Consider the following 21,135-nt stretch of genomic DNA (forward strand, 5'->3'; position numbering starts at 1 on the left):
TCACTTCAGCTTTGTTGACTCTGCTTTTCTGCACCAAATGTGACAGCCGGAAAATATTAGCCTTTAAAGATTTTTGGTTTAGAGTCTTAGGGTAATAGAACTATGGCAATGCTCTCTTTGCATTTCTAGTCTCTCTCCCTCTCTTAGTTGCAAGAAGGAAACACATTTTAACCCCCCCGCCACAGTGGGCCCTGCACCTTCAGCGTTTTGGCATGGTGTGCTGAAACGTGCAAGGCACACGCTCAGCGTTCTGCTCTAGAAACACACCTGTGACATGCTGTTACTCCGCCCGTTCATCATTGTGTACACCACGCATTGAAAATAACCCACATAAAGTACGGCATCCCATACGGGGGCCCCAGGTGGGTCTGAGAGGGAACCCAGGCCAAGTACTCAGCCGTACTGATGCTTCTGCCGGCTCCTGAGGGAGCTACTCCCATGAAGCGCGCACACAAGCCAGTCTCTCCAAGCACCACGGCACCCAGTTTTCTCCATGGTATGGTCTCCAAAGTCAACACAGAACAGACACCCAAAATTGCTCACGCAGCCAAAAAGGGGGATGGCTAGGCAATGGATTTCAATGCTCTGAAAAATGCTAAAATATTACTTTAAGAATACCCTTTTTTGCATTCACTGTCTCAATAAACTCACATGCAAAAATTAATAGATCAGATTAAATCATCTCCAAAGTAATTCTTTCTAGATCTTGCTTTTATTTTATTGTTTTGGGGAATGCTGTAGTTTCGAGTTTTACCAAGGTCATCTTTCATCCAAAAAAACTTAATATAATTAGTATCAATTCTGTATTTTGTGAGGCTCGCACTGGAAGTTATTAACTGTGTTTCAAGTGGAGTGTCAGAGAAACCAAGGGCAGAGAGAGTAATCTTTTCAGCTTCAAAGGCACAGTTGATGACTTTAGTTCACTGGTTAGTGAGAAAGACGTGCATTTTTTATTAAAGGTGTTAGCAATAAATTTGAAACTATAAGCATTTTTCTCTCTTTTTCTTTCCTTCGCTCATTTTTAGACCTTGTCAGCACCGTTTCAGTCTTTTTTTAACATCCCACATGACATTGGAACAGTTGCTTTAGTTGTCCTTGTTGATAACTGTAACGATACTTAGTTGTATACTTTTGCTTTTAACAGTGAAGCACTTCATCAGTATCCTGACAGCACAGAACTTGCCAAAATCTGCCTTATGCAGTAACGTCAGAAAAAGAGACCTTGGTTTTCACTGGTACTATCTTTAAATACCAGAAATATCTCTCTAAATAAAATAAAACTACATTAGCCTTGTGCTTTGATATAAATACGGAAACAATGAAACAGAACAGAAACTATTTGCCTAATCTTTCTCCTTGTTAAAAGAAATGTATTGTATTTCCCTTAAAACTCATCACTGAGGATATGCTTGACACCTTTAAAACAAAACAAATCAACCAAAAGTCTTAATAAGATCCTAAAGAGCATAGATTAACTTCTTTCAAATGAAGTCCAACAATAAATTTTGAAGTATATTTGCAGAGTCTTCTTTGCAATAAATACTCACTTCTGAGAAGAAAATACATATGGAATGAGAAGCCTTTTTATTGGAGAAAGGTTTAACAAGAATCAATGTATGGTTGTTAACCTCAAAGAAATTTAACTGAGAAGCAAGGCTCAAATTTGTAACAATGAGGATAGTTAAATGCTGAAGAGAAATGCCAAGGGAAATCGTGGATTCTCCATTTCTTTAGGTCCTAAATTAAGTCTATATATGTTCTGGTGGATGCTCTTTAATAAAATAAAGGTTTCTGTTCCTCATTATAAATCTATGAGAGTGGAATCTGTACAAGAATTCAGGCTAACTGACCCAGTGGGTCCCTCTGGACTTAGCACATCACAGTTTTTAATCTGTGAAAAACATACTAAAAACTACATATAGTCCCACTGAAAATTAATGAGCTTATGTATATGTAAGGTATTACATAGAAGAAAGGATATTACAGTCTGTTCTCCTGTAGAAGAAATTCTTCACCGTGTAGAGGAAATTCTTCACAAATCTGCAGGTCATTCTCAAGCTTATGGGTCACTGCAGGCAACACTGACAATACACTAAAAACACTCTGTCTCTCTTTGGACTGGAAAAATCCAGACTCACCCAAACCTCAAAACTATCTGTCAGCTAGACGGGATACTCATTTAACCAATTTGCAAGGCAAACTGCTTGTAGAGCTATAAGTACTTGATCCTAAAAGTCTCTGGAAATCAGTGGAATTCTGGCTTTTAAAGCAGCAGGTACGAATATCTAAACAATTTTTTTTTAATTCTTTTTTTATTCTTTTGAAAGTCACAAGATTATTAAGCATGACTAGAGTATGAAATTATTATGAATAATATAGGTTTCATGTCTTGTTCTACAAGGTGTCTAATGTGTTCTACACATTAATAAAAAGTAGAAAATGTCATGACTGAGGTCACCACTCAGCTAGAGGTCAGATGAAAATGGTCAGTATGGTTACAGACTTCAGTACATACTGTCTTTGAGATGTTACGCTTACGTAGAGGTGGTGATACTGATGACTTCAGTCCTTCCCGTGTACTTGTTCGAAAGGCCGGTGTTTCCTTGCTAGCTACATGCAGAGGCTGGGCAGAAGTGCTAAGACCCTACAGCCTGTGGCACCTGAGGGAAAGTGTCAGGATGAATTCCGAGCAAAGGACTTTCTTTGCCGGCAGTAAGCGTGCTTCCAGCAGAAGGGACTCTTAATTTGGAAAATCTCCCGTACTGCTAGCTTACAATAGAGACTGTTAGACTGCATAATTCATATGCAGTAGAAAAAAACCCAGTGCGATCAGAGCTCAGGTTAGGAATGTTTGAATTCCTGACACATTGCTGAAGCCTCTCCGGAGCTCAGCTATATAATGGAATCTTTATCAGACCATCAACCAATTGTGATACTTATCTGTACAGCGTTGCATTTTGGGTTAAGTGATAATCCATCAAGGCTGGAAATCATTGTGTACTTTTTAAGTTGCATACTTCATTACTGAAAGCTGACAGCTGGATGGATTTGTTAGCGCTAGAAATATTTGTTCCACACACAAAGAGCAGGTTCCTAATATATGATATTATGATATTTCCTTTCTTTTCATGTATTCAGCATGCCTGTGTTGTAATCTATGTCTCATTTATGATGTTAATTTACATGGCAAACTATTCAGATTATGAAATCTATCTTTATTTGTTCCAGAATGCAACAGCCTCATTTCATGCATAATATGACCAAATAACATATAATAACAACGGCAGTCTTCATCTTACATCATAATAGCTGTTAAGCAGAGAAAACTGCAATTTTCTAAATTGCATATTTCTTCGCTTTAGCTTATAAAAGATAAAAATTGAAAAGCCCAAGTACATTTCATGGCAATTGAGGTAACTAGCATGATGTGGGTCATGTTGCCAGAATTTTTGTTTGTGGCTAGACTGCTTTAGTGCTGTGCATGTCGACTCAAGGATTACTCTTGGATTGATATTACAACTATAAAGCATCTTTTAAAAGTATTTGAGAACTGGGAATTCCACACAGAAACACTTGGTTTTGATTTTGGTCTGCTCACAATATAAACATCAGGATATTTCCATTTTTTTAGCATGTAATGATAATGCAGTTTCACATTTAGTTTCACACTGTATGAAAAAGTACTTCCTTTCATAACCGCAATTTCATACTACTTACTGCCCTGTTGTCCTATTTCCTCTGAGCCACAGGAAGATATCTTCTGTGGATGCAACAATACCCAAAATTCCTAGCCTTAATTTCAAAAAATAATATAGATTATTTTCATACTATGTCTGTAGAGCCTCTTGCTTGAAGCTAGCGTGTTTTTGGTCTATGCATGTGAGTATGTACTGTTTGTCATGATTCCGATTCTCTGTGGACATACTTAGAAATCTGTAGGAATCTAGCCGGTAAAGTAAGAAACTGCTTGAGTTTGGGGGGGGTGGTGGTGTCTGTGTGTTGTTTTTTTTCTTTGTTGTTGGTTGCTACAGCGAGATACCTTATACCGTGAGGCTAAAGCATAACAGGAACCCCTGAGGACTCCTAATTTCAATTTTTTTGCATCTATCAAATCTGTGTACATGATCCACTGCACTAACATTCTCAAAAGCCACTTTCATGATATTATAAGACTTTTTCTGGCTGTGTATCTATCAGACCTAAAAACGAAAGGGTTCTTTGAGTTAGAACAGATGCTACAATCTCCTCTGTTGATCTTAATTTTGTGAGCTTTGAGAACTTGCAGCATTAATTGTACCACCAAGCCTGACTAGTGGGTTGAAACCCTAATTACTTGTTGCTTAGGGAAAGGAACAAATACTCTGTTTCCCCTAAAATGGGCACTGTGGACTACTAAGCCTCTTGAAAATATACTGGTAGAACTTCAGAAACTCCAAGTCCTGTTCAACACATGGGGAGCCAGAGAAGGCACAGACACATGAGGATTGGGCAGGTACGCATTAGAAGAGTAATTTCTTGAGAAAAAGCTGGCAAAATACACTTAAGCATCAACACTATAGAGCTTTTCAGTTTTTTGTATCTGTTTTAATCCTATTGTTTTTCTCTCTTTCCAGAAACTTTAGCAAGAGTCATGCAACTTAAACAGCAAGTGAAACCGAATGAGTTGTATATACTGAAGGAGTCAGAATAAACACTGAGGGATCTACAAAGAAACAGACAGAACTAATAACAATTCACCTTCCTTCCTCATGTTGGGCAAAAGTATTCTGGATTCCCCTGTGCATGGCATAGTTCTTGTGCATCCTGCAAGTACCACAGGACAAGAGAGGAGCACAGGACTGCTTAATTTTTTTTTTTTTTATACTCTGAGTTCTAACTTCCTCATATTTCCATAAACATCACGTTTGAATCTCACCACGATAGGTATATTTCGATATAAAAAGTTCAACTGTTTGACCCTAAACCAACAACTCTCAAATCTTGCCATCTTGCTCTCTGCTCACGGGGTACATTGGATCTCTGCTTTGGGTTTGTCCTCCTGATTGCACAGAAACCTAGGATTTGGCCCAAGGAGCCACACGCCTGCTGATGAGCTGCGGCTATACACAAACACAGCTGTGGAGTTTTTCTTCCAATGTCGGAGCCCTTGGTAGCAGAGAGCACACAGAAAAGGAGGCAGACAGTGTTACACTCCTGCATCTCCCCTCTGCACCTGTTAGCTAGCAGTGGACCTTGGGAAACTGGGCACCATTTCTCTCCCTAGTCTCCTCTATTTAGCCCATACAAGTGCCAAGGAATGGAAGGGCGCTTTCTATTCATGGCCTCTCTGTCAGGTGGTTGCAGGTGCTGGCTAGGGAAGGTTTCCCAGCTCCTACTCAGCTGTAGGTTGCGGATGTTTCACCTGGGTAACAGATAGCTCTGACCAGAGACAGCCTGGGGGTTTCAAGACCTAGGGAAAGAGGCTTGTAAAATAGGTTGGGGATTTCATCATGGTCTAATTTAGGATTACTATGATTTATTAGCACACCTTCCAAACAGCTGGAAAACAAGCAGAATGAAAAATAAAGGTAATGAAAGAAGTCATTATAAAATCGAGAGGTGGTAGTTCTTGCAAGATGGGTGCTAAAGGCTTACTTGAATGCCTGGTGGGAAAAAAATAATGTAAAGAACTGTTGGTTCGAACCTCAAATTGTTTGGCCTCCTCATAAGTCTAGAAGTTGGATAAGCCAGTAGGAGATTATTGTAAGAGAAGGGAAGATGAAAAAGAAGAAATAAAAACTGGAAAGTTGTAATTTTCTTACCTGGTTTGAGTAAAACCAGACACAAATTAGATTATATGTTACTGCTACAGCTATAAAGTAGTACATAAACCAACTAGCTTTTAGCATGCTGTCATACAAAACTGCTTTTAACATTAGACAATGATCCTTTTTTTTATTATCAGAGTTGAATGCAAGTGAACATACACAACTATATTTAAGATATAAGTCTACCCTTATCTTCCTTGTCTCTCACATATTCTGTACCTTTTCTTTGCTTTGTTTTTTCTTTCTCTGTCAATATCTCAAAGTGCCAAGTTATATTAATCAGATTATGTGAAAGAAAAATGAAATCACAAGGAAAGAACTGATAATGCTTAACATTTTTTTTGATACGAAAAAACCTGAAGACTACAAGTACTGTCCAAGTATTTCTGCATTTAAACTGCCTATAATGAAGCAGGTATTCTATTATTTTTCTTTTTTTTTTCCTCCTCATATAGACTCCAAGGTAAGAACAGGAGCAAAAGAAAGAAAGTAATATAATTTTTTATCTAAGATGGTTGAAATTTATGCTATTAAATAGAAATATTCACACTTAAATTAAATTCACAATAGTTTTCAAAATAATCACATCCTCAAACCCTTCCTTAATCCACTGTAAACTCTTCTTCTAAATTTAGCTCCACAGATCTCCTTTAAGAAATCTTTCTTTTATACCAGAGCCAAAACCAATAAAAGCAAAGTGGACTACAATAAAGCAGGGATTTCATTCATATATAAATGTGTACATTCATTGGCTTTGTGGTCATCCTGACTATTAAATAAACTCTTGAACTTCATAGTGCAGCTGCCTGGGAGCAGCATCATATCTCTGCTATACGCAATGACTTTTGGAGATGTTTTTAGGCATTGCTATATAAAGCTTTGAACATTCTGGCACAGTCATTATACAAGTGAGTCAGCTGAGACTGAATCACCCTGATACGTGCAATTGAACTGAATGGATCTATCTTTTGAGTTTGGGATGTTCTGGCAATGTTAATTTTGTACTTATTCAGGGGGTGGTGGTGAGATTTCAGTCTTCAATAATAAGAATAAGTTTATATTACCAAGTTCTAGAACCTCTTTGACTTTTTTTTTCTTGGCAGGAAAAGGATTTAAATTTAAAAAATCGCAGTGTGTGTGTGTGTGTGTGTGATTAACAAAATGCCAGCCTGTGGGAGGGTTTCATGTACATTTGTGTGCACAAGCTTTTCTTCTCTGTGAGTCCAGTAACACAGAGCTGTTCTGACCTGAGGTAGCTTCTCCTAGACTGTTAATCACACTCCCTCTCCACCTACAGGACTTTGAAGGATTGGCACAGAACCATCTAAATTAACTTTATGCTAACAAAGAATTTCTCCAAGGGAGGTGTCCCTTGTTTCACTAGTGGGGTGCAATCCACAATCCTCTTGTGCCTCTTCCCAGTCACAAAAGGGAACACTAGCATGGATCCATGCACAGCTTTCACAAATAACATTACATAAATCTGATAGAAAAGAAACTACTCATACAGTGTATAATTATTATTTCCATAGTGCTCTAGAATTGTTTCTTCTCATACATTTTATTCTCATTTTGTTGTACATTCCTCATCATGGTTATTAGGCTTTAAGATACCCTTGACAAATATATAAAGGGCAATACTCTTCACTGGCATCAAATTGTGTTTAGATTTTTTGAGTTAGTAGGTAATGTACCAGTAAAAGAATAATTAATTCCTGAAGGACTAAGCACAAAAGCAAGCATACATTTGTCTGAGAAAGTGAAAAGTTTGACTAAACAGGATATTTATGAATTATCATGCTGTCATCCAACTTGATCAGTAGCTTTTTTTCATGTTGTTTACTAAATGCCATGCAAATTAAGACAGAGATGGGTCACACAGTTCCAGAATTAACTGATGATGGTTTGAAGAATTTTTTTTCCCATTAATTCAGGCTTTTGGTAATGATGAGGTACAATCATCATAATGTAAAATGCCTTAGATTTACAGACTCTCTGGGCTCTTTATATCCTGTATGACATTCCTGGAAGGACATCTCCTGTGACTGGATGTGGAGTAACATATCCTCAAGGTGGACTATGTAAAAGTCATGCAGAATAGAGGAATGTCTTGTAAAATTTACCTGAGGTGATTCACAAGTATCAAGTCATAATTTTAGAATAGAATTAGCAAAATCCATCCAGCAAGACTATTAAGTCAGCTATTGGAAATCCAATTGAAAGATATTATTAATTAGTGTGTACTACCCTATGATCTGGGGCAAACTTCTGTTTCTTTAAGGCATGATCCGATAAAGTAAGATAATGAGAAATGCTGCTTCCAATGTATCTGGAAGCCAAAACACAACCAAAAAAAAAAAAAATGGTTGGAAGGTTGAAAAGATATGAATAGCTTCTCAACTTTATGTCCTCATATACTCCTTCATGTCAAAAATCTTATTGGAATAAGAAGCAGAAGTGTCAAAGGAAAATATGTTTATAAGGTACTTTTTGCTCAGCCAGAAACAGATACTACTGAAAATCTGATCCTCTCCAAAATGGCTCTTATGCTGTTTGTACCTCTGGTGTGCAGGTGCTCTGACAATCTAGATAAGGTTCAGTCTAGTATTTCAGGATGGCAGAACTCGCCTTCACAGCATCCACTGTAAGTTTGTGAACAGTATTTGTTTATGGGTCCAAGAAAGATAGAAAAGGAAGAGATATAAGGAGAGCATCTTGTCCATTTCCCTCTGCCATGGGAATCAAGCACTTTTAAAGAAAGCAAGGATGAAGGAAGTCATGGAACTTCAATAGCTACACTGTGTCACTGCCTCCCGTGCATTTAGACAGTTGCCCCACTAAATGCCTTTGCCACTAATTCAGTGGATTCGTTTTCCCCATTAAACTTGGAAAATAACTCTTCATCAGAGTCATACTGACTTTTCTTTTTTGAAAGCAAAACCAAACAAACTGGTGCTTCCAGCTTCCTCTCAGAGCATATCTTTAAACTTCCTGTCCGTGTTCTTTGATCTGTCTCTATTTGTGGTCATCTTTCAGTGTGACACCCCTATTAGAAACAGCACTCCAGTTGTCATCCATTGTTGATAAAACACCAATTACTTCAGCCTTGTCTTAATCATTCATGAATAGGATCACTACATTTCATTATTTTTGTCTTTCATCTAATGCATTTCTAAACCCTTTTGTTTTGTTAAATTTCTCACACCTTGCTAGTTGCAATTACTTTTGCATCTGATTTTATGCCTGTTTTTTTGTTTCTGATTTTATGCCTGGTTTCCTGTTTCTTCCACGGTGATATACTCTATGACTTATGCTTACAGTAATCTCCTCTTGTTTTCACGTTTTTGTGGTTTTTGTTTTCTTAGATTGTTAGATAGACAACTTCATTAGTCTATTACGTGTCCTGTTTTTCCTCTGCATTGGGATAGACTGTCATTTTCCTTTCAATACAAGCTTTTCAAGAAACAGTCTCCCCACACTCCTTTGTCTCAGATTATCTGCCTGAGAGACCATATCTACCAGTTCCTTGAGGTTGAAGTGGTCTCATCTTCTCAGCCATTTTGCTGCATTCACTTCTTTTTCTGGGAAAAGTGAGTGCTTATGTTTTAGTGACTGATCACCTTCACCCAGATTTCCTTCTTTTACTCTCTCTCAAAGCAGTATCTCTTTGTTACTGTAGCATCAAATGGCATGCATTCTTATGCGTGTTAGAGCTGAAGCTTAGAAGAGGGTTCTCCTTTTCCAGATCTTTCTCTTGCTGCCGGGCACACAAATGGTGAAAATGAACACTTCAGAGTAAAGGAAAACGAGGTCCTAAACCACACTTAGGAGGTAACACAATGCCTTAACAACATCGGTACACTAAATATACAATCACAACAGTGACATAGTTTAGTTATGACCACATAACAAGAAGAAAACAATTCATTAAAGACAGCAAACACCAACATGGCACACCAAGCACTTTGTCTTTCCAGTATCTGAGCCCTCAGAAAGCTGGGAAGTTTCCGCTGCTTGACTCAAACCACTCTTTTATAAACACATGATCATTCCTGTCATTCTGCTCCTTTTCAGGGAATGTTCCTCTTGCAAGTACTCAGACCTGTTTTCCATGGTCTACCCTTTTTATCCTGGAGGGAAAGGACTACTATAACATTCTTTCTCTTTTTCACTAAAATAACAATATTTTTTCACACTATAAGTAATATTAAAGCTTAAAAATATAATTTCAGGTTTGATGTCAGTTTACTACATGAAGGCCACAATATTAAAATACCAGTGCCCTATGGAGGAAGAAGTTGGGTGATCTGATACTATTCACAATCTTTATACAACGGACTTGCATTTAGCTCAGCTTATTCTTGCAAGTTAGGCAGGTCACTACAACTGACTTGTAACAATGCTTCCAGAAAGAAAAGATTTCATAACTTTGTCTTAACTTTCCTGGCATAATTATAACTCATCATGTGAATACTTGCAGTGTGGTAAGTGAATATTATTTCCTCTCTCCTTGCGCAGTGAAAGCCTTCAACAGACCACATAGGAACCTTCTGCCATTTCACTCACCGTGAGAGATTACTAGCTACCCAGAAGATGACAATCTGCAAAACCTTACACACACATCTTCGCTATTGAACAGTTATCTGATCAGTCACTGAATACAACAGTAAAATTAAGTTTTATATTTTGCTCATAACAAAGCAAAGCATTACTAGAAACATTTAAAAAGCTGTAACAGACAAAACCCAACAGGATGGGAGGTAGGGAGGGGAGAGAGAAATTTCAGCTCATTTACTCTAGTTCTGGTAAGACAAAGACACCTCTAGGTTAGGAATACCTTAAATTGTAAAAGACTAACATGGGTGATGTAATGCGATGCCTCTTTGTTATCAAGCAAGATTGCATCAACAGTAATTCCAATGCTGAGACACCTATCTTGTTTTAAACATTAGCACCCAAAATAACCAGTCTTAAAAGGTCATGTTTATTTAAAAATAGCTTGCTTGCATTTTACATTAAAGTTAATTTACTAACCTTAAAAAAATTAAATGCAAATGTATACAAATAATTTAAGCATCCTGTCAAAGTTCACATACACACTGCTAGAGCAATGAAAATATTCAAGGTCATATGAAATCTTTCTTAACCATGTACCATCCTGTGGATTATTCTATTAAATATATATATATTGAACTAAAGTGTTTGAACCCTCTCTTTAGCAATTTCTATCCTTCTTAAAAATCAAACCTATATTTTCCTATTTATAATGTGTTTTTCAGGCCATAACAAAGAAGCATACTGTACCTCTGGTGCTGATGGCTGTTGCCGATGTGGTTGTGCTGGTTGTTAAGGCTACAGTGGTTGTGACTGTTGCAGTGGTAAGGGAGGGGATGACAGTAGTGGGAAGCAAAGTGTTGAAAACATCTGGTGAGTGGAAAAAAAATATAAAATAAAATCATATCATGCAAACAAAGGAGAACCATAATAGTGGTTTAATTTGTAAATACATATATGTAAAAAATGACTAAATTAAAACATGATTAACATAAATTATTATAGGTACAACAGAGTACCTTTAAATTCTTGACATTATATCACTCTCAGTTTCCATAGTCAATCTTTGAGCATATGGAATTTAAAACACTGTTAAAATGACCAAGTTTCCACAGATCTGGAGAGTGACTGTTTAAGTGACAAGAATCCATTTCTTCACTGAGCCATTTTAAATGTCTCATATACTAGAAACCATATACGGATGAAACATGCTGTGTCAGAGTGGGAGATGAAAAAAACAACACCATCATGCTAAAATAAACACACACATGTTAACGAGAAATGGCTGTGTTAAAACACCCACTTTCAGACAGACTCAATGGAAGGAAAAAGGGGAGAAAATGCTACTAACTATAAGAGCTGCTTTTTCCGGATTGCTTTTCTTCTTCCCACACATTTGTTTAAGACACAGTTGTCTGCTAAGATCCAGAGCAGAGTATATTTCAAAATCTTTACCCTAATTAGCAGGCACAGTCATCTTTCAGTCATCCTTAATGCTTTAAATTTATAATGCTTAATATTTATACACACATCAGTATTTCTCTAAACCAGCTTAGAACTAAAAATCAGAAATGCTATTAATATTACTATTAAAAAAACTGTGTATACAAGTCAGAAAAAATGCATAGCCCTGATGACAGCATCCTACAAAACCCTTCAGCTTTTGATCAAGTAAGTGCAGGTACGCTAGGCTTAGGTGTGCCACTGCTTTGTTGCAGAGGAACCAACAATGTCTGTTGCAAAATGTTCCAGTACAGAGCAGAACATAACCAGATGTACAAATAGAAAATACTTTGATTACACTGCCAAAAGCAATAAAGACCAGTATCTCTTTGCTTATAAGGTGATTGCAGGTTTTAAAGAACAAACAAACAAAAGCCCTGAAGAGGACTAGAGAAAAGCACTTCCGTAAGGACGTAAAAAACATCTGACATTTTCCAGATTATTTATACTGCAGGTTTAAAAGGAAAGGACTAGTTTCTCAGCAGTTGATGGTGAGAATGGGGTGACCCATTCCACACTGATTTCAGTGAAAATATTTCTGAAGGGTGCTATTCAATGCAATAAAAGAGTAAAAATCTGACCCATGATCTGTCTTCCCTCGCTGTGGAAAGAAATGCAATTGGTCTCTGAGTACCATCAATTCTGACTGAAATCAATGGAAGCTGAAGTAGCTCAGAGCTTTACAGTATTAGGCCCTACAGAACACATTTCAGACGCGGGGTCCTTGAGTTCAGCTTTGCATAATTACTCTCCTAAGACTTCAAATTAGCATGCTTGCCTTATTTTCATACTGGATGACAGATTATTTTGCCCCTTTAAAAGTCTCCTTGCCAGTTCACAACTATGAGTCACCTACAGTTTTCTGTATTCCTCTGGTTTTGATAAACGTCAGCACTATTCTCTCTGGAATCTACACTTGTGGGATTTTCCACTTTCGAAGCCATCAGAAAATGGCATGAGATCCCTCTTTCATCTGTTGTACACTGATATTTAATCTGTTTCTCAGTACAAAATATTCCCAAGCCAGAAAAATTAAAACAGGCTTTTAAAAAACCCCACAGTGTAGCTACATTAATCACCAGGAAAAATGGCAACATTACCTGGAGTGCGAGTACCACAATAATTAAACAGAACTGAGTATAACAAGCATTAGAAATAAATTAACATGTTAAAAAGATACATGTCACACGTACTGATCTATGCAATTGCTTCTCATAAAGGGAAACTCCTTCCCTGATAAGTATCTGCTAAAAATGAAATCAAACAGAAAAAAACCCATCTACTTCATAAGGAGAGCAAAGCCTTGTTTATTAGGAAAGCTTTACAAATCAGTCTTGTACGTAAAACCTAATTAGTGTGGTTTACGGTTCCATTAATTATCTTAAATATGCCGCTTACTTAAGACTATGCAATGCCAAGTTAACTGCAATTGGCAAATACAGTTATGGTTTTATGACAGTGCTTTCCATTCTGTGAACACACTGTCTACCTATTTTACCATATAACAGCTTAAATGAGTCACTGGTGAATTTAGAAGTTCATTGCTTTCTGTTTTCTCTTCTGATTGAAGTTATTTCCAACAAGAATTCTTATTTTAAAAGAAAGGCTACCTAGGAAACAGACTAGTTAACAAGAACTAGGATATATCAGTGTCTTGACACAGATGTGATAGATTCATCTTTTCTGATCAGATCAAGAACAATGAAAACTTGTGTAGAAATTAGTTTCCTGATCAAAGTCACAAACCCTGATGCCAAACATCACAATGGCAACTTATCAGAAGCCTCAAAGAAAAATGTATATTCTCAAAAGAAACATAAATACAAGCAATAGCATTGGCTTTGTTTCTTTCTTAGCAGAGTAAGGTGAAATTCACCATGCAAATGACTGCAGTTGGTCTGCTTTGCTCACAGCATTACAATTACTTGCTCTCAAAGACTACAGTACAAGATAGCAACCAGGAATCAGCAGCCTGAAGAGCACTGCATTGCCCAAGCAATGAAATCTAAGTCTGCTCTGGACTCTAGAAATGCCTGGTTCACACTCACTTAGGTTCGAGGCTCTGCCCAGTAGAATTGCTTCTTTAATGACATGAGAGCGTGCAACAGGAATGTATGTGTAAAGTAACAGAATAGCTCACAGCTATCCAGACAACACATTTTGGAACTCTTGGACCATACCCCATGATTAAACCCTATCTTGGGCAGCCCAAATCCAGGCATAGACTAGCATTCTGAAAAGCACCCAAACCCCACATTGAAAAGACTTACGTGTATGGAGCCCCCCAGTCCTACTCAGTCTGACAGAAAGGCTCCTTAACAGTTCTTCCAAGAAGATTTATGGATTCTCACAAAACTTTACTTCTCTTTGCCTTGAAAATGCTTTTGCATAAGAGAGTGCAGAATATGCACTTCTGAAAAAAGAGAAGTAATGTGCAGCGCTCCTCATTCTCTCATCATGTATTGTAGTTGTAGGAGGTAAGCGGGTTTGGTAGTTCCCAAAATCAGACAGACTACAAGTATAAGCTGATACTCAACAGCACAGGCTTCTGTTTAAGGCATATGAATCACTGTGTTTTAAAGAGAGTGTGCTGTTTCATTTGCATACCAGAAAAGGGAATTACAATTCGATCTGTTTCTAGTCCTGTAGGACTTTTTGGTCATTGCTTTTACTGCAGGGCACACCTATCTTATACTACTGGAGAGGCACACGTTGTGTTATCCAGAGCTCCCTGTTGGCAGCTGCTCAGAAACACGCTATCAAAGGGACTACGTAGATTTGTCCTCTTGAGCTCTGTGTCAAGAAGGATCTTAACAGAATGGATTTGCAGATTTCTGCCCAAGAAACCTGTGTTGGAGTGAAACTTAATTCCATTTTCTGGCCTTGCAATTTCTGAATCTAGTTGTACACAACGTTCAGCTGAAAACAAATTTTTGTTTATGACTCTCACGCCACTAAATACCAAGGATCATTATGACCAAGAGACCTTGTAGAGTGGAACTTTTAAATTCAAGTAGCCATACCCAAATCAATGCACCAGATCGCCATTTCAATAATACTAAGGTATTAATCCTTAGCCTCCTGTGAAGCAGAAAATAGCTATATTTTGCAGATGGGGAACCAAAGAAGATAGAAAATCCATGCTCAGAGATCTAGAAGTCAAGCAATAATTGCCACCATTAATTTTGAAACCTCACTCCTAAAATGAATGTTTGTTGGCAGACAGATACTCAGTTAAAAATTCAATAATGTATTTAAGTTGGTATTCACTTCATCACCTTGCTTCCTCTGAAATACAAACAATTCACAGAGAACTAATTGTTTCCCTAAAAGTTGCTGGAAATAGAAAAGGGGTTAGACTTCAGGCCAAGGGGAGTTACTGACTCCAGTCCCAACTCTTTTTCACATATCTTCCCACAGGTTATACAGGTAAGACCTGAACTGGATTTTCAATGGAAGAGACAGGCTCCTAACCTCTCTCTAGCGGCACAGAGGGGTTTGAGCTGAGCCACAAATGCTCAGCCAAGAACTCTCTTTTCAGTGAAGACCTGACGTAATGTCACAGTTCAGCGGATGCAGAGAAAAGTATGGGGAAGGTTTTAGAAAGGCGTTCTTCATGGCCACTACTGTCTGTTAGCACGCCATCAAGCTAGAAGAACACTGGCAAGGTGAAGGCAGACAGCAGGTAATCTGATGGCTGACTGCAAGCAGACAGTGGAAAAAGGAGGAGCGTGCAATGCTTGGCTTGGTCTGGAGGCTGCTCTTTTGCAGAGGCACAGATGTAGTCTGTTTATGAGTGGCAGAACAGTGTTGTACACGATCAGCTCAAAACACTGTCAAGCCCCACCTGATCAAAATTTCCTGTTCGCCTCTCCTTCTTTCTTGCATTGACACCGCATTCTTCTTACTAAGGCAGAAGACATTCATCCATTTAAGTGCAGGGAGCCTGGACAATTTACTCTCACTGCCGATTTGGCCCTAAGCATTTTTACACTCCATTTCCAAAGAAATGAGAAATGGTTCTCTTTGGTTTAGTGGGCTTATGTGAAAGATAGATCTGACCTATGGAAAATATTTGACTTGTTTGGTAAAAACACAACCGATATTCTGAAATGACTGAGCACAATTCAGACAACAATAGCTGCAGTTGATAAAAATGTAAAGGCTTTTGTTTCAAGCTTGACAAAGGCTGACAGAAAAATTAAAGGACAAAGTGATAATGATGGATGGCCCTTGCTGTATTTTGACTGAGAATGAAAGAAATTTTAAGTGGTAAACTGAACTGAGTGATGACCTACCTGGGAAACAATCTCACTACTCTGTGCAAAATTTAATCAGTCTGTGGTATGTAGTACTAAATAATTTAGCAAGGTTTTAAATTCAAAGGGAGCTGCATTTAGCCTTGCTCCAAGAAAACGGGATTGAACAAAAGGATCATTCAGCTTGAATATCATGTGCCAACAGCTCCTTAGCACTTAGACTGAATGATCATGAAAGCTCACGGACATGAGGTCAAGGGGTTCTTTTTACTAATTGATTCAGATTTATGAAACTCTGAAATGGCAATTATGTGCTTGACATTTTTGCTAGCAAATCAGATGTCATTAAAAAATATCCAAACCCTTCTAGCAAAAGCTCCATGTAGATCTAGATCCCTAGATAAAACCATTAGAGACTTCCGGTGGATGAGTTCATAATGCAAGACATACAGTTGGGCTAAAATGGCTAGGCAACTTAGAAAGAAAAGAAAATAAATTGACATAGTCCCATGATTCTAAGACGTTTCATGGGCCTGTAGATGGTATTAAATGTTAGAAGATGTGGGACAGCTCATTAAAGTTTGATTAAACATACTTTGGTTGCCCAGTCGGGACAGAAGGAAAAAAATCAAGTGTTAAGAGATACTAGAATTTTGATCTCATTGCTCTTTTTTCCTAAGTTAGGAACTGGGAAGAACAATAGTTCTCTCCTCTTATAGAAAGTTTGATAGTTTGGTGGGGTTTTTTTTCCTATTTCGAAAGCAATAGGTTTCAGTAGCAAATGAAGGAGGATGAAGTATTACAAAATTACAGCAAAAAAGACAATGTCTCCTTCTGTTTTCAAAGAGCCAAGCAAAAAATTGGTATCTACACAACCCTGGCCCAAATTCTAACCTTAGAAAGTTAAGAATATAACTCAAAAGAACAAAGCCCATTTCAATATTAGTACTTAGTATTGGCAGCATGGTGTCACCCCAAATCACGTAAAAGTTCATCCTTTAAAATGAGGACCTGATATCACACCATGGCACATTTTACAACACATGCTCTGACCAGAATTGCTTATGACAAAATAAAAAATGTGATGAATATGAAAAAACAAGGTGTAGTAGCAAGTTATTTCTGATTATGCCACCTCATTTGACATTGAAATATGAAGAAAAAGTTAACTGCCCTTAATTGTCTTGAAACAACTCCTCTATTGAATATCTCATTTAATTTGTGCACCAGAGCAACAGCAGGACTCACAAAGACTACGGGTGTGTGAAAGGCTGATTTTCCACCAGTACAGCCAGGCCGGGCTCAGGACAGGTTTGCGAGCTGTCAGAAAACAAGGAGCTGTAGCTCTCAGGCAGGTGACAAGAAAGAAGCAATGGGAAGGAATGCCTTAACGCAGTAGGAAGGACACGGTAAGGGAGGACGAGTTCTCAGGGCTGAGAGCAGTGACCGGCTCTGCGACTTCCCTCCCCCCCAGGTGTGGCTGCCCAGGCTCAGGCCAGCTGTCACGCAGTGCTGTGGGGCCCTGGGTCAGGCGGCCAGGGAGGGATATTTAGATAAAACCCACCTCTACCACCTTCCGTGGGGACTCTAACAAGCAGAGCATGCTGAGCAGAGGCAGCCCCCCCTGCTTCCTCTTGAACCTCTCCCCTTGCACAGAACAGAATTTGGGATTTAGTGGGCACGGGGTCTATGCGTTTTATAATGCTCATGAGTACTTGCTAAAATTCAGAGTAGCTGTAAACACACAAAAAAAGGCATTTTTCATTTTTTTTTCTGGCTAGAAAAACATGACCTTTCTCCACAGCACAGATGTTGCCACAAATACGTCTTTGTCACCTGGTGACTAGAGTAGTCTGTTGCACACACAGTTGGTGGAGTTGCACGTAGGGAGCACAGGAAACCTGAATCAAGCATTTCACAGGAAAGCATCTAACATGAACATTTAAGTATTGCACTAGTGGCTGATACCTTTCAAAATGTAGGGTTTGACCTTTGAAGCCCTCAGTGCTTACTTTAGGGATCATTTTGCTCCCCACACCACTCCACTGAATTTGTGATCAGCAAAAGCACTCTAGCTGCAGCTCCCTTGAAGCAGAAAGAGAAGTTTGCAATGAAGCCCTGAAATGCCGGAACACGCTCCCATTTCATTGCCCATCAGACTCATTGTTTGTCACCAGTCTAGCCATTTAAAAAGCTCACCATTCTTGCTCTCAGTGAAGTAGAAGAATAAAAGGTGACATAACGTAGTATCTCACAATACATTCACCTATTGCTGTTCAGTTTTGGTGGCAGATTATATGAATTGCAACATTTGTACTGTAGAAAACAAATAGGCTGTAATGCATTATTTCTTAATTTCTAATTGTGCTAAAACCAGGTGATACGCAGAGAAGATAAAAGGATAAATTTGATAAGATAATAACTTAACCTGATGATTAGATATTGAAGATTATCTCACTACAAGGAAAATCTAAATTCTCGAGTAGGCTAATTCTTTAATACTGAAGAATCTGTTTTCAGGTGCTCTAAGTTTTACCTTATTAAGGGTTATTAGAGCAAGATGTACTTCTAAGGACAAATCAAAACAAGTATTCAACAGAAATATTAATCTTCCATGTTCTGGAGTTATATGAATGCAATACATACTTTGGATTACTCCAAAAGTATATAGTAAGACCTATTTTTTCCCAAAGTTACCATAAGTTTTTCTAGTAGTTAAAAAAGTCATTTCCCGTTTAATACTAGTAATATTAATAAAGTCTATTATTTTAAGGGAGTCATTCTATCTTGTATAAAAGCCCATCTTTCTAATTAAAGTAATTACAAACACTGCACTGAGCAAATCACTGAAGCTTATGCAACTTGCCTGAAAGAAATTAAGTAAAATTTGCAGAGCATGCAATAGGCTAAGAAAAAGAATTTTGTAATTCAACATTTTAAATAAAAAGGTAAAGTTTTAGAGCATTGTTTGAGACTGCAGCCTCAAATGAAGTAGTTTTACTTATAAAAAGCCATCTATACATGTCTTGATTTTGTTCACAACTCTACATTAACAAATATATATGCAGTAAAGAATGGATCTCTGCCTTCAGGTTTTGTAAGATCATTATTTAGACAGTACAGACCAAATGTTAGAGAAAAAGAGGTAGCATTATTCCCATTTCACAGCTGGGAAATGAAGACAGAAGAATTAAGTGGAATGTCTTATATTTTACAGACTTCTGAGCTTGACAGGGGCGTTCAGAACAGATCTTCCAAGTCCCATTTTAATTCTCTACTAAAAAAAAAAAAAAAAAAAATCAAAACCACAAAAGAAAACAAAACCTCTTAAAATTGTATTTAAAAAAGCAGTTGTCCTTCTACCTGAAGTGCCAGTTTCACTGCATTCAAGACAAAATGTTACCACAAAAGCCACCAAGCATCTTGTATGAATAAAGCCAGCACAATTTGCCCCAGAATCACAGCATTCTATCATTATTAATACGGTGTTCTAGACCCATTGCAACTGCTTAAAAATCACGTTAAGGCTGTGATGTTCATTTTTATTCTTTTTAAGTAAACAGAAAAGCCATATTTCCTTGTTTCTCCAAGCCATAAAATAGTATTCAAAATTAAATGAAATAAAGTACCAGCAGCTGGCCCTTGAAAACCTATAAGGAAAAGCAAATGTACAATACAAATTCAGACACCAGTGGCTTTGAACAGAGAGGAGGGCTTGCTCAGAACGACACTTGACTCTTTCTGTGCAAAAAATTTCAAAAAGCTCAGCCAGAACTGCACTAGGAAGAAGAAAGAGGCCAAGGAGAAAATTCTAAAATTTCCCTATTAAGGACACAAGTGTTGAAACTAAATGGAGGTAAACAGATTGCTAATCTCTATTTTATTATGGTTGGTAGTTTCATTTCTCTGAGAAATTCAGGACAAATCACTAAAATTGCTTAATAACTCAAAACTCACTACAATCATTTTAAGGTTAGTAAAAAGAGATAACAGAGAATGTTATTTATTTTAAATTACTTTATTTCAAAATAAAATCAAAGGCATCCAACACTAATCTGAAATACTTTATCACAGTAGGATAGCTGTATCCCATTGAAAATCACCTTGGGCAAGTTAATGGCACCTTTGCAACCTAAAACATAGTTTATTGCACTTCTTTGCACCATCTTTGACTAATACACTTAATTCCCACATTCTTATTACCATAGTACATTACATGAGAAAACAAGGCCCTATCTTTCTAGCTGTCAATCTTTTATGCTCTGTCTTTTTTTGCTCAAAAGAGTTCTATACATGTAGTTGGATTCCCCCCATGACTCTCGGGCTTTGTATAACATGCTACTATGAATGGTGGGACACATGCAATATAGTCAAGATTTAATTTTATTAAAATTATCCAGCTTCCCTTCAGGCAGGCAGACATTTGGTACCTTAACTACTAGGCCATCAAATAGGACAGTTCACCAATGGAATATCACAGTATTTGTTATAAAGAATGCTTGGTCATATCTGCTAATTTATTTTAAACAAAATGAGATACAAAGCAGTGCAAAGAGATTTCAGTTCCTGCTTGTAAATGAGGAAAGCCATCCAGAGCTCTCCTCAATCAAGCAGCAAACTAGCACTTCAACATGTCTACCTCCTTCAACTCCTCCCTGCCTCCTACCAATCAAGGATTAGGAAACCTGCAGAAAATATAAAACACAGAAACCACAGAGGGAAAACCAAAACCACTAGTGCAGTGACCCACAGCAATATCTAAAGAATAAAACACTTCACCCGTTCCTACAGTTTTACCCTGCCAAACTTTTTTTCTGTCCTTCCTCCTCTCCTTTTTCTTTTTTTTCTTTCTCCTTCTCCTCTCATTTTTTTCTTCACTTGCCATGAGGATTGATATGGGTAGTTTCAGCTGAAAGATATACCCTCCTCAGGCATGAGGTTACCAAGCAAAAGCAATTTTTTTCTTCAAGGGCATATCTGGGTAGTAAAAAAGCTGTGTGGATACTAGTGAA

General features: G+C 37.7%; 1 protein-coding gene across 3 annotated transcripts in view; it reads right to left on the reverse strand.

The window, feature by feature from the left end:
• Positions 1–21,135, reverse strand: part of CADM2 (cell adhesion molecule 2) — a 702,605-nt gene that overhangs the window by 43,723 nt on the left and 637,747 nt on the right. For all 3 annotated transcript variants that reach the window (XR_012777775.1, XM_075516406.1, XM_075516421.1), the window contains one exon: positions 11,112–11,231. Coding sequence is in view for 2 of the 3 variants with exons in the window: in XM_075516406.1 (XP_075372521.1) it covers positions 11,112–11,231 (120 nt within the window). In the remaining variant the exon portion in view is untranslated. The remainder of the gene's footprint in view (positions 1–11,111; positions 11,232–21,135) is intronic.

The sequence above is a fragment of the Mycteria americana genome, chromosome 1, assembly GCF_035582795.1.
Source record: "Mycteria americana isolate JAX WOST 10 ecotype Jacksonville Zoo and Gardens chromosome 1, USCA_MyAme_1.0, whole genome shotgun sequence".
Taxonomy (NCBI): domain Eukaryota; kingdom Metazoa; phylum Chordata; class Aves; order Ciconiiformes; family Ciconiidae; genus Mycteria; species Mycteria americana.